Below are 14,566 nucleotides of genomic sequence, written 5' to 3' on the forward strand. Positions count from 1 at the left end.
TGTTGTAATGAACAGTAGCAGGGTCTGACTGAGGATAAACAGAAATGAAATGCTGCAGAACTGAATGAATAAACAGCAAACATACTTAAATGTCATTAAACCTGGCTCATTGTTTGCCCCTGAAGTACCTCCTGTGACCAGTGATCCAGTTTCTGTGTGACGGTGCGTTCAGGTCATTCATCCTTTCAGCACAGTAATTCTGTATTCACAGTACTTTATTATGGGAACTTCAAGGCAACAGGAAACAGACACAGTGCACACAAGTGTCAACAGCAGATCTTTTGCCCTGGTTCCTCACTCACAGGTTAACGAGGCCACGTCACCCTCAGTGTTCTGGTCATTTTTACTCGTGTCTTTTAGTCGTTGCTTATGAAACCGTTCAGCTTTGCTGCATCTCACAGCTCTTTACCTTCCTGTCTGTGTCCAGATGAGCGCTGTGGGGATCACAGAGAACGTCAAAGGCGATATGAAGAAGTTTGAAGTGTGGTACAACGGCAGAGAGGAGGTTTACATCATCCAGGTATGTTGAAGACAAACCCTTCCTCAGTCCTCCTTATGTTCAACTGCATTTTCAACTTTCTGTTTACCTTTAACTGGTGGGAAATATAAATTATACATTCTTCACATTTAAAAACATAAGCTTGTAAGGTACAAGTCATTGTTGAGATTAATTGGTCGTGATCATGAACATGTTGGGTCTGGACAAAGCACCGTCTGGTCAGGGCCTCTTTCACGTGACCACGAGCTGTTAGCAGTTCCCTCAAAGAGACATCAGATGGTCTCTGTTCAATCCAAAATATGAAAACAGATTTGTGCATCACAAAATCTGTTTATTCTACATTATTGGCCCAAAAACCACTCAGATTTATCGGATGGTCCAAGGTTGGGACCACTGAACAAAACTACCTGACTGTATCTAAGGCCCTGTTTCTTAAAAACGAAACCTTTCCTATACGTTTAGCTCTTTTATATGGTATATGCTAAAAAAATCAGCTTTCTGTTTCCACCAGCACACACATGTCCACTGTACGTCAATAACCACGACATATGTGATGTCAGATGTGTTAGTATGGCTGGAGATTATGTCTGAGCTGGTGCTAAAATGCTCCTCTGGACGAAGAAAGGTCAGGTCAGGGTGAACACATTTATTTCACAATGGCAACTAAAGCTGAAAAAACAGCATTTGAACACCCTGTGATGTGAATTAATACAAATATTTCAATAATGAATTTGATTATGAATAATTTATGTAAGTGTATTTTTACATTTTTTGGATCTAAATAAAGATATCACACAACTGAAAAATACATTAAATGGCATGCAGTGATCTTTTCCACAATCCACCTCATGGGGGCAGTGTTACACCACACAGATCACTACAGTTTGTCACTCAGCACCAGTGTTCAGAGGCTTTTGTTGTATGTTTCTTGACGTGTGTGTGTGTGTGTGTGTGTGTGTGTGTGTGTGTGTGTGTGTGTGTGTGTGTGTGTGTGTGTGTGTGTGTGTGTGTGTGTGTGTGTGTGTGTGTATTTTTCCCCAGGCTCCTTCCATGGATGTGAAAAATATGTGGGTCTCAGAGATTCGTAAAGTTCTTACAGGCCAGCTAGAGGCATGCAGAGGTACACACACACACACACACACACACACACACACACACACACACACACCTCCTTCCTTGTGTAATTTTACTCATTTCATAAAAAACCTTGGTACCAATTTTGCAGCGAGAGGACAGGCACGTGTCTGGTTCCACTCAGCTTCTGTCAGAGCACTATATACATGTAAAGTCACACATACATACATACATACAGTACATGGTGTGTACACAGTGAATTTCTAATCAATTATTCTCATTCATACACTGTTTGATTTTCTCTTCCATTTTCCACATGTCGTTGTTGCTCTATCATTATTTCTCACTGCAACAACTCAGTTTCTTTCTGTTATCGTGACGATTTTCTTGTCAACAGCAGCATCTATCTGCACATCTTGGAGTCATCGCTCGCAGCAATCTGGAGATAGTCTCGTCATTTTTACTAGTACCGACTGCCAAGTCAGGGAAATGTCCTCTTTCTAATACACCAGAAAAAAAAAAGCCATTGCAACATACGAACAAAATCACAGTATGTTCAGTTATTTTGTCAGAAAGACACGAATGCAACACAATAATTAAGTATCATGTACAACAGTAGTGTGTGTCAAGAGTTGAAAACACTTGAGTCCAGCTTCAGTTTAATTTGAGAAAAATGTCAAATGAAAAATAAATTTTTCTAGCATAAAAAAAATAAAGATCTACAGTCCATTAGCTGGTCTGAGTCTCTGTAGGTTTAGCTTTAAAGGTCCAGTATGTAGGATTTAATGGGCTCTATTGGCAAAATGCAATATAATATTTAGAGTTATGTTTTCATTAGTCTATGATCATTTGAAACTAAGAATGTCATGCTGAATAAACATGTTATATCTACAGAGGGAGCAGCTCCTCTTCCACATGAGGCTGCCATGTTTCTACAGTATCCCAGAACAGACAAACCTCACCACTAGATGTCACCAACACACACCGTCAACCAGGCTGGACCTTTTTAAAGGATGAGTTCACCCAAAAATGAAAGATCAGTCATTATCTAGTCCCCCCGTGCTGATGGAAAGTCAGGTGAACTTTTGTAGTCCAAAAAACATTTATGAAGCTTCACAGCAAAACAGTGTCGCAGCATTCTGCTAAACACCTGAAGATGTCTGAGACTGAAACAAACAAACAAAGTGGCTCCATACAGCTCGTCTGGCATAATCCAAGTCTCTGAAAGCCCTGAGATCACAAACTGATCTGAAAAGACATTATTTACACCTGGACGAGCTGTATGGAGCCATGTTATGTGGGTTTTTTCTTCAGTTGTTTCAGAGAATGCTACAAAGCTGTTTCGCCGTGAAGCTCCAGAAATGTTTTGTGGACGACGAAACTTTACCCAAATTTCAATCAGGCTCGAGGGAAAGTAAACGATGACTGAATTAAAAGTTTTGGGTGACCTTATCCTTAAAATGCATTTCAGACACAGCTGTTCAAAAAGAAACATGATGAAAATATGACCGAAGAGATGCTACAACAAACTTTCACCCAGGGTCGCCAAAAGCCAGTCAGCCCATTGAAGTCAGTGCTGGAATGATTCGCTTATCAAACAACAGTTGATGGACAATTTTGATTTAATTTGCACTCATGCGAGTTAGAAAACCTTGTTGGGTTTGGGAGAAGCCAGACTGACGGTGTAAAGATGATGCATAAAAAGAGGGTTGTACACACACACACACACACACACCTTTCTCTGTCTCTCTGTGTCCACCGGCCTCCATCCCCCCTCTCTCTCGCTCTCTCTGTATGTTTCTACCTCTCTCGACCCTCTCTGTGCCAGGAAGCATCAGTTATCCACAGTGCCACTCTGTGGTCCTGACTGACAGGAAAACCACCCTCTGTGAGCAGCACACTCTGCCTATCTGACAACCCGTCTGTGTGCGTGCAGGAGTGTGTGTGTGTGTGTGTGTGTGTGTGTGTGTGTGTACCTGAGCCTGCAAGTGTGTGTGTGTGTGTGTGTGTGTGTGAGCGGACTGACTAATAACACAGCCGCCCTGTCATGAAGCCTGGAGAGCAGAGGCTGTAGTCAGCTCTGACGGCCCGGTGCAGTGTGTGTGTGTGTGTGTGTGTGTGTGTGTGTGTGTGTGTGTGTGTGTGTGTGTGTGTGATTTACACCTCTGACTCCGTGTGAGGAGGTTAGAGGAAAGACAGAGCGAGGGAGAGAGAATGAAATTGGTCTGGGAAAAGGAGAGGGAGGAGATTGAAAGTGATGGGGAGAGAAGAGAAGAGGGGAGAGGAATGATGGGTGGAGAGAGACAAAGAGACAGATAGAGAGGGAGAGAGAGGGAGAGAAAGGATTTTCAGGGTGGAGATGGAGGCTGAGAGGCAGTGCAGAGGGGAATGAAGGGGGGCTTGGAGGGATGAACATGAAAGGAGGGAGGGGCAGGTATGAGGAGGGAGGAGGGGTGAGAGAAGAAGGACGAAGAGGAGCTGCAGTCCTTTCAGCTCTGTGTGCTGGAGAGAGAGAGAGTGATGGGGAACAGAGGAATAAGTGGATTATAATGTGAGAGATGTGTTCAGTAACAATAGACATCTTAAATAAAATCCCACTTCATGACGAGTCGGGCCTTCTGACAGAATAACATAACGTAACCATGTCGCATGGTCTTCATTATCGTTTACTTTGTGAAAGTATCGCTTCAAAGGTTGATAATAAACATAATGCTCATCTCTAAGAGGAATGAGTAAAACTCAGTGAGCTGTTGAACAAGCTAGTTAATGAAATATCATCTCTGATCTGTTTCTAAGGACAAGAATCAACTTCAAGCCAGACTTGAGCTTTGTTTTCACAGTTTTGTCCATCATGTCTCTGATCAGGTGTGGGAATCACAGAGTAACTCACAATACGATGCTACCACGGTACTTTGCTCATGGTAACAGTGTTATCACAGCAGCTCTGCAGTACTTGTTATACTGCAGGACAATCATCTACAAAACACCAGAAGAGGAGAGAAGCTGCATGCAAAACACCAGCTAGCCTGAGCTATGCTAACACAGCTAACATGCTATCTAGCATGTTTGTGCTGGTGCATGCCTCAGCAACCCTTGAATTTATGAAGCCCCTTCTTTGCAGCGCTATGAGAAAATCACGTTATTGTTGGTAGTTTATTGATCCCCTGAAGGAAACTGGGCCTTTGGGGGCAAAATAATTTGAATGTCAACACAAAACTACAAATAACATATATGAGGTATAACTTATTCAGTGGACTATTAAATGTCCTAAGTAGGATGCATACAGGAGACGTAGGGATTACTTACACGTATGGATTTATTCTAATTTCTTAAATAATAGCCTGGACGCAGAGTCAGCACGGACACATGAAGGCAACAGTGTGTCGGAGGCCTGTACTCTGTTTCACATGCTGAATTCACTTTGTTCATTTCCACAGCGTTAATTACAAGAGTGCAAAATCAGATATGTCATTCCTACTATGCTATGTACAGACTGAATTAGTGCTGTTGAAATGTACATTATTGTGTGCATTATATCCTGGATTTAAAGTGTTGAGTGAAAGCAAACTAAGGTAAATAAAAGCCCGTTGCCACTGTTTGCAGCTGTTTCTTCTTCTTACAGCTGTTTATATTCAGTGGTTCGTGCACCGAGGGTGTGTGTGTGTCTGTGTTTGAGTCAGGTCAACCTCTCGTTAATCTCAGCACTCACCAGAGACTCTGGTTCTCCCTCTCCTATTTCCCCCTCTCCTCTCAGTAACGTTACGATCATAAAGTAAAACATTTCCCCTCAAGCTCCGCTCAGCAGTCGACATTACAGAACATAAAACACCCGACAATGACAGTCACCTCTGTGGATCGCTGCTGGAGTGGAGATAAATCCAGCCTTTAATCCCAAAATGGAAATAAATAAATTATAATAATCTCTGAGCTCTCCTCCTGTCGGTAAACGGCTCCAGATCAGATCAAAATCTGATATGACTCTGGGTGTTTATTCCTCCAGGAGGTCCGGCTCTGCACCGGAGTCTCCTCCAGAGCTGATCCCCTCTGAGCAGCAGAGCAGTGGCTGACTCCTTAAAAAAGCACAGGGAGAGAAAAAACTGAATAAATCAGTGAAATGCATGTGAGTAAAATTGCCTGATGTCACAAGCTGACACAGTGCCTGGCAGGATCCCCTCGTTTGAAAAAGAAAGGACTTTGTTTGATTCCAGCATGTTTCTGCAAACTATGGCTGCTCGTCGATTCAACTCCTGACTGCTGCTCTCCGGTTCTCCTCGCACACCTCAATGAGACCAGTCTTTATGAATAAAACATCGCTAGATCCATGATGAAAAAACATATCCCTTTTGCTGAGCACAATATTTGGGAGCATGTGGAACGGCTCCACGCTGAGTCGGCACTTCTGCGACAGGTTCATTGGTTGCTTGGAACAGGAGGTGACAAGCCAGATCATTCACAGAGCTTGGTATTTCACTTATGTGAGCTATGCATTTGGCTGAGGCTGCGGCTAACTGTCTGCAGTTATTTTTACTAGATTCTTCTCTGGAGATTTCTTGTCACGCAGCAGAATCCTGTGGCAGGCCGCATTTGTTAACTCTGCATTTATGAAGCTTCTTGTTTAGATATGGGTTGATATCTAAAGCTGTATCCCCCGGTGACTTTTACTGTTCTGATGTTTCTTTCTCTCTTTATAGCGCCACAAAGTGACTTCTATCAGGCCAATAAAAGCAGCTCACGGAGTTGACGCAGCAGTTTGGGAGATTGTAAGCATGGAAATGACTTAAAAAATGTGAGAATGGAAGGAGAGGAGAGAGAAGCTGTTTGGTGTAAAGGATTAAGACTCCTTTGACACACAACCTCTTCCACTTCACAGCTGGTCAGAAAAACAGTGCAGTTAGATGGTGTTGTGTCCTGTCCTGTGCTATTTGTTGTCCTCTATGATTTAATATCTTGACCTGTTGTAATGAGGACTCATGAGGAGGACCATGTACTATTGTAGGTTGTATTGTGTATCGTGTATTGTAGGTCCTTTATTTTTGTTAATATATACAAAATGTTGCACTGCTGAGGGTTCAGTGAGGTGGACACTAACCAAAAGAGACATCATTGTGTTTCCGGTCAGCCAAGTTTGACTGGAATGCAGCGTCAATATACAGGAGGATAATCAGAGACACGGAAACAAATCAGGGCATTCACAAAGACGGGAAAGAGACAAAGACAGGAAGTAAAGCAAAAGATGACGCGTGAGGGCTAAGCCTACAAAATAAAACAGGAAATGACCAAACTAAAACCAAAAACAATGTGACAGAAGATTACAGACAGGACGCCGTAGTCATCCCAGGTCCCTCATGATAAACTAAACACATGGGACAGGACAGGAAATGAATGCCCTTTGACAAGGTCGTGAACCCAAAGCTACTGTTGTGAAGCAGCTTAGAGACAATTAGTAAAAGACTGCACTTACACAGGGCATCGGCTCGACAAACAGCATCCATGGAATATGTCGGACATACCAGCACATCCCACACATGATCGATCAGATTGGTATCTGGAGAACCAGGAGGCCTTGTTTTGATGCCCTGAGCTCTTTGTCACATTACTCGGGCCATTAGTGAGCAGTTGCTGCTACTGGTGTTGGTCTGCAGCGGTGTTTGGGTGGGTGGTGTGTGTCGAGTGGCGTCCACATGAATGCCAGGAGCCAAGGTTTCCCAACAGGACATCAGATTGTACCGAGATGATTTTCACTTCACCTGTCAGTGATTTTAATCTGGATCGGTGTGTATTTGTCCTGTTGTCCTCGACTGTCCTGTTAGCAGAGCTGCATTGTGTTTTCCTGAGTCTTTTGGTTTATGTCATTTCGTTTATATTCATCATGGATATACCTGATTCTATACAGTCTGTTTATGCTGTTGGGTTATTACCAGACTGGTTCTTGTTGTTTTGCTTGGTTTAAAAATAAATGACAGTGTCTGATATGTTACACACTTACAGTCTGTGGTTATGTTAACCAGACGTTAAGCACTGAGGCGGCAGATCAGAAAATGTAACTCATCACTCATAAATCATTTCTTTGACAGTCATGTGGATCATTCTGGAAAGCAGTGAAGAAACAATGTTGTTGTGAGATGAAAAGTATTAAGTAACGTCTCTCTTGTGTTCACAGAAGCCAGCCAGCTCAATATCTTCGGTGCCCCCATGAGGTGAGCTACCAGATCTGAAACCCAGCATCAGAGTTTCAGCCATTTTAATTGGCTAATACCAATTTTAACCCGTCCCTCTGATCCAATAGGAACGTGCGTAAGATGGCGCTGAGACAGTCTGATTCATCAAGTCCAGAGTCGGGCTTCAGGAGGACCGACCCCAGTCCTAATATGAGGCAGAAGAGAGGTGAGTGGACACTATGACTCCAACCAAGATAAACTATTTATAAGCTCTTTTTCTTTTTGTCCTGCAAGAACCAACATGTCCTGTTACCTTCAGGAGGAAACACAATCAGCTGTGGGTGAGGAGTGAAGTGTGAGCCCTCTAGGTTGCATTATTGAGTTTACTGTGGCAACAAAGTGTTAAAAGGAATAAAAGGCCAGACGACGCAGCACACGCTTACACACACACACACACACACACACACACACACAATCTCATCCAAACATGGATGCTGTACTTCAGGCATGTACATGTCCAGTCAAAAACACACATCTCAAAGCCACTTATCAACCCTTGCACACACAGTCAGGCGAAAAGCATGCAGGGATACAGGACAGCTACACACACACACACACACACACACACACACACACACACAGTTGTGAACCACAGTTGGGGATAAGATAACAGGTACGATTTCACGCTTGTGAGGAAGCCCTCGGTGTTACTTTCCAGTGAGCGAGAATATCAGCAGTCTATCAGCAATGGTTCTGTTGACCAGAGCAGTGTTTGTGTGTGTGTGTGTTGTGTGTTGTGTGTTGTGTGGGTGGGATTAGTGAATCTAAATCGAGGCGACAGGAGGCCTCCACCACAGTCGTCTCCAGGGAACCACCTCCTCTCCTACCTTCTCTTTCGTGCCTCTGCACCAGCGACAGCCTCGTCCAGAGGCATTTTGTTTTCAGTATGTCCGTCCATCTTACCGTCTGTCCGTCCCACTCCTGTGAACGTGATATCTCAGGAATTTCCACTCGTTCCTTGAGGAAGAACTGATTAGTTTCTGGTGGTCAAAGTTCAGCGTGACCTCACACAACCACGTCTTTGGGTGTAATTTAAGAATTTATTCTACTGACCCTCCTTTAATCACGTCTTTCTTCTTCCCTCTCTTTCTATCAGTCACTTCCTTCTTTACCACTCCGCCATCCAACTTCCTCCTTCCATGCCTCCTTGTGTCTTTTTAGGCTTATTCCATAAAATCAATACAAAAGGAGAAAACATACAGTGAAAATCATGTGGTGTACCAAACTGTGAAAAATATGTTCCAAGACTAGAAATGTTTACCCTGAACACACGCTACAAACAAGACATTGGAGGCCGACAAAGCACTTCTGAAGCATCCGTCCACAACGACTCCAAACAGAACCGGCTCCAATACCATCAGCACCATCTGTTCAGTGACAAGATTTAAGTTATGATGTGACTATGTGAGAAGTAGACAGGAAGAAAATAGGTTCAGTTGCCTACAGTGAAACCAGAAAGCTCAAAAGATGAAATTAATGAAGTTAATTAAGTCTACAAACATATGGACAACACGGGGCGAAGGCTCAGCCATGAGCTCAGCTGCAATGTTATGCTTTTATATGAGAAATTGTAAAGCCAAGACGAGATGTGAATCAGATTTTTAAGTTTAAAGTTTGAGCTGCACCTGTGGTTTAGTGTAAACCCAGGTTTGGTGCCTTGTAGGACCACTAGAGGTCCCTGTATCTGAAGTTTAACTTAAACCTCTCACACAGCTGGTTAAACAGCTCACAGAGTCCAGATGTGTTCAGCTCGTGTCAAACTAAATGACTCGTTGTTGTGTAATAACATTTAAAAGCTGTCACATCTGCCTCAGCTGATTTCAGACTGTAGAAAGCAGATTATCTGGTCTCACCACAGCAACAATATATTATGGACGGCTGTAAGCCAAAGAAAATATGTAAAATAATAATGTCAACTGAAGGATTTTATAGATTTTTGATAAGGATGTGCAGAATATTGTACAAAACACACATTGGTCATTGTTCCAGTGGTCTTTCTAAGGTCCAACTGAGCACACAGCTTCATTTAAAACCCCTCAGAGTTCTGGTTCAGCTGACACGTTGCTGATGTGCGTGATCTGATCGGTCTCATCTCACAGTCTACGTTTGCGTTAAGCCGTCTAAATTTAAAGCTCCGTTTCTGGTGCGAAAATGAGTGTGAAACGCTGAACAACATAAAAACAGCATTGATAAATTTAACAGGCTCAGTGTGAACGTTCTCTCAGAGCCAGTGTGGACTGAGACATTTTGTCAGACAGAGACAAAGACTGCAGAAACTTTCTATAACACTGGAGGTGTAGACAGTCTTCAGCCTTATATTTTTCTCAAGAGAAGCCGCAAGTGCACTCGTGGTTAGTGTCCTCGATTCCTTCATGCATTTCTTCTCCACTCCGCCCAGCTCTCACTCACAATTGGCTCTGCACACACACACACACACACACACACACAATCACACACCTCCTCTTTCAATCCCCACTGCTAGCACAAAGCTAAAGGTTAGGGACAGTTGACAGCAGCTGTTGTTTTTGGTCTCACCCCTCAAATGGGTGTCTGACCACTATTATAAAGCCAACTGTCCAAACCTATACCTGCCTCCTCACATCCATTCACACCTTCTCCTCTGTCTCCTCTGTCTCTCTCTTTTCCTCTCTCCTCCTGTCACGCCTCCTGCCACTGTTTTCTTTCCATCCTTTTTTTTCTCCTCCTTTTAACATTCAGTCTCCGCTCGACTCTCAAAACAGTTTCTACTTCTTCTGCATTGTCTCCGCTCCTTTCTGCCTCCTCACTGTTTGTGTAGTGTCTGTAGATCAGTGGTTCTACCCCTCGGAGGGTATTGATCCACTGCAGGGAGGCGTGGATGACCAGGGGTTATGATTTATGTGGGGTAAATTAAACCAGAGTTAGCTGATGCTGTCATGCTGATCCTTATTTCACTAAAATTCAACTTGGATCCTATTTATTAGTTGCTTCCCAAGTTACTGTTAATGATTGCCAACAAATGTGAGGTGGGGGCTTGAACTTGAAATGTTTTGCTTCTGGGGGGAGATGCCAGAAAAGTTTGAGAAGCATTTCTCTACATGAAGCATTACCGGTCCAAAATTATGGAGCTGTTTTAGTTCAGCTTTACGCTGTGAAATCTCTCAGCCACCCCCGACCCAACCACCACACACACACACACACACTGAGCAGACAGAAACACTTTTCACTGACATCTCAGCACTGATCAGCTGCTTCCCACTGATGATTAACTCACAGTCACACGTGCATCCTCGATGTGTATTCGTCACATTATTCAGGATGTGTTGGCTCGTCAGCTGTGTGTTTGTGTCAGAGGTGTTAATCTCCCTCTGGTAGAAGAGCCGGGCTTCAGTCATTTACACCTGATCACCTGATGCTTAAATGTGCACATTTTTGACAAATTAGCATGGTTTAAAGTGTGCTGAATTATCAGTTCTGTTAGTTCCTGTGACAACTCTCACTGTATTAATTTGATGGTAAAGAAAACTTTAAAAGTGTGATAAATCTCAGGCAAGTCTCGGAGCTGTAAGAGAATCTTTTTTCTACATAAATTGATTTATGGAAGGGGTAATGACCCTTAGAGGTGTCCATTATCAGGAATTAATGGACAGGGCACCTCAAAAGGCTTTATCTTACTACTACTATGGTCACAAAACCACAATCAGACCATTAATGTATATTTTCATGCAGTTTGCATTCAAAATCTCAAGTTTTTTCACAAGCAATACCTCTGGCAGCACCTGGGGGTTTGACTAATACCTGGAACACAGTATACATCCCAAAAGGTTCTTATGGCTCAGCTATTAGCCAGAAAGATAATGTTATGCTAGCGAGAATTAAACTTAATAGAATTGCATATGGTTCACATGCATTAAATACAATTACATAGTATGTTTAACAACAAGACTTGCTAGCTAGCCAGTCATTGTCCTCAAATTAATATCAAGAGTTTCTAGTCCGTGACAGTCATCCAGGTCATTCAGGTAAATCTAAGTGCTGTATCGTAGGCAACTGGACTTGTTTCAGTTTCTTGAAGACGTTTCACCTCTCATCCAAGAGGCGTCTTCAGTTCTAACTAACTGGAGGAGAGCTGCAGGCTTTTAAACTCTGTGTGGGTGGCTGAACCGGCCTTCATGTGGGCTAGGTGAGCCCAGGTGTGAATGGTTGGTAGCCCTAGCAACCCACATGAAGTCTGGTTAAGTCAACAACCCACAAGTGGCCCTTATGACTCTGAGACTCAGAGCTCACACGTGTCCTTAACAACTCTGTAAGGACACTCCCACACAGAGTTTAAAAGCCTGCGACTCCCCTCCAGTTAGTTAGAACTGAAGTAGACTCTTGGATGAGAGATGAAACGTCTTCAGTCCAGTTGCCTTCGATACGGCACTTAGAATTAAAATGGTACAAAGACGCGTATTCATGATTAACTTGACGTAGCTGGAGATCATGTGAGTGTGTTCAGATTAGACTCAGTTATGGCTCTGATCAGTTGGGTGTATGGGTCACTTCAGTGGGCCAAAGTAAAATGACTAACTGTTCCCTTTGTAAGTCACGTTATACACACATGCACACGTATTTCCCTTTGCATGTGTGCGTGTGTGTGTGACAGAGTGTGTGTTCTCCCACAGCGAGGTCACTGTGCCTTTGAGCCCAGACAGACAGACAGACAGACAGACAGACAGACAGACAGACACAGATGGACACTGTAGATGTTGCAGGACTCAACGAGTCGCTCTGATGTACAGATCAGAATACTGGATTATTTTACAGCGACTTCATATTGAATAACTTTTTCTTGGATGAGCAGGATGTTTAAATGGATGAGTGATTTGAGTTAGTGTCTTCTGTGCTGCTGACTTTTTCTGCTGACAGGCTGCTCTCTCAGTAGAATTATTCTTCTTTTTGTTTTGTTTTTTACCCGAGCCCTGCTTCATTCTCTCTCATCTGGGCATTATTGAGCAGCTCCACTCGAGCCATTCAGGGTTGATTTCCTCGCTCAAGGGCACTTCAGCTACAGTTGTTGAAAAGTGAGGTTGAAGTTGTTCTCATTATATCTTCCCAGACTTTTCTGGATTTATGTGGTTGTGCTGGAACCAGAGTTTTTATAAAGAAAAAAAAGATCTAATATCCAAAGACTTAACAATTCTGCATTTTAACCATTCCTCCTACTACAGTCAGTTGTGGGCTTTATTAGTGTTCATCAGTCTGACATTGTAGGATTGTCTATATTGGTTTTGTATCCTACTCCTGGACTGTTTTTGTCAGTAAAATAAAGTATACAGAGGTCAAGAGCACAATTCTACACACGAAGTCCAACCCGTATTGGCACTACTCAAAACGTAATATTCAAATCATTAACATCTCTACTCGGGCATCGTGTATAACATTTTATATTCAACACTTTCAAACAGTCGAGGCCTGCTCTTCTTCTTTACTCCCCCTGCTGTACTAACCCCTGCTCCTTCTTGCTTTTCCCACTCAGTTGATGCTTCAGCCAGCCAGTCAGGCCACTCGGCCGCTAACGCTAGGAAACGCTTCACCTTGCAGGGCCTTTCAAACAGGAGGTCTCTCCCAGCAGGTAACTGCGACACGTCCAGTGTTTGCTCACGATCATCAATCGTCACCGGCATTATTGTCCAAACCATCGTCATCATCTGTTCGTTATTCTCTTCATCTGCTGTCATCTTCATCATAATGACAATTATCATCATCATCATCCTGAACAGCAGCACCGCCTCCCTCGTATCTGTCCATTCAGTCTCCAGTCACACGACTGCCGCTGTCCTCTTTCTTTTTTTTGTCACTCGCATGTTATATAAATTTCAGTGTCAGTGTGTATCTGGTTGTCGTCGGGCAGATCTCTCTCCGTGTGTCCCAGCGCCCGCGGTGTCTGAGCATAATAAAGGCCACATCTCCCTCTACGCCCCTCTTATCTGTTCATGTCAGTATCGTCGGCATCTGCCCGCACTGCAACAAGGAAACTGTGATTTAGGAGAGAGGGAGAGAGACAGGGTGCTGTCGAAGAGACAGCATTTGAAGACAGGGAGACTGCAGGAGATAGACAGATGGACTGAAAGAGAGAGTCCCGGCAGTGGTGACACCACGGGCGAAGCGAGCGTGGCACTAAATGTCACCCTCTAATATTCGAGCCCTCTTGACATTTGGAAGCGTATTAACATTTTTGGTGGAGGACGGGCCTTGATTCCAGGTTCTGCTTTCCATGTCGCAGCGGTTCAGCCGGTCTTCAAGACACAGATGCTCCAAATGAGGCTGATAAGTGAGGTGGGCGGGGTCGGTGAATGTAGTCACATCACCAGTCAGGCAAAGATGTCCAGAAAGCCCAAAGTAATCCAACAACCTCATGAGGGACGGAAGTGAAAATGAAATATTGTAGAATTATTTTTTTTTAGGGAACAACTAAAGATGAAATTCAAAGTGGATAATAAATTTATTGACCTTAACAGGCTTTTACTAGAGATGGACCGTTATTGCTGATTTCCTGTCCTAAGATTATATTCGATCATGTTTTAACGAGAAGTAAATAGTCTGTTAAAACTAAGCACAATGTCACTGAAACGTAATACTTCCTGCACATATTTTTCACATTAAAAGCCTTCTACCTAGCTCAAAGGGCCGTTACCTCTCCTGGTTGAGATTCAGTGACAGTAGCTTCAAGAGTACCTAAACCCCAGAGGCTTGGCTGAAGTTCCTCTGGAAACTAAAAAATGTCTCTAGGACATGAACAAAGTTGTGAGCA

General features: G+C 43.3%; 1 protein-coding gene across 1 annotated transcript in view; it reads left to right on the forward strand.

The window, feature by feature from the left end:
- mcf2l2 (MCF.2 cell line derived transforming sequence-like 2) overlaps positions 1-14,566 on the forward strand; it is a 91,936-nt gene that overhangs the window by 54,359 nt on the left and 23,011 nt on the right. Inside the window, exons 24-29 of the mRNA XM_073476084.1 lie at positions 428-520; positions 1,541-1,619; positions 7,734-7,770; positions 7,860-7,957; positions 13,292-13,387; positions 14,047-14,049. Coding sequence (XP_073332185.1) covers positions 428-520; positions 1,541-1,619; positions 7,734-7,770; positions 7,860-7,957; positions 13,292-13,387; positions 14,047-14,049 — 406 coding nt within the window. The remainder of the gene's footprint in view (positions 1-427; positions 521-1,540; positions 1,620-7,733; positions 7,771-7,859; positions 7,958-13,291; positions 13,388-14,046; positions 14,050-14,566) is intronic.

Source organism: Pagrus major, chromosome 11, assembly GCF_040436345.1.
Source record: "Pagrus major chromosome 11, Pma_NU_1.0".
Taxonomy (NCBI): domain Eukaryota; kingdom Metazoa; phylum Chordata; class Actinopteri; order Spariformes; family Sparidae; genus Pagrus; species Pagrus major.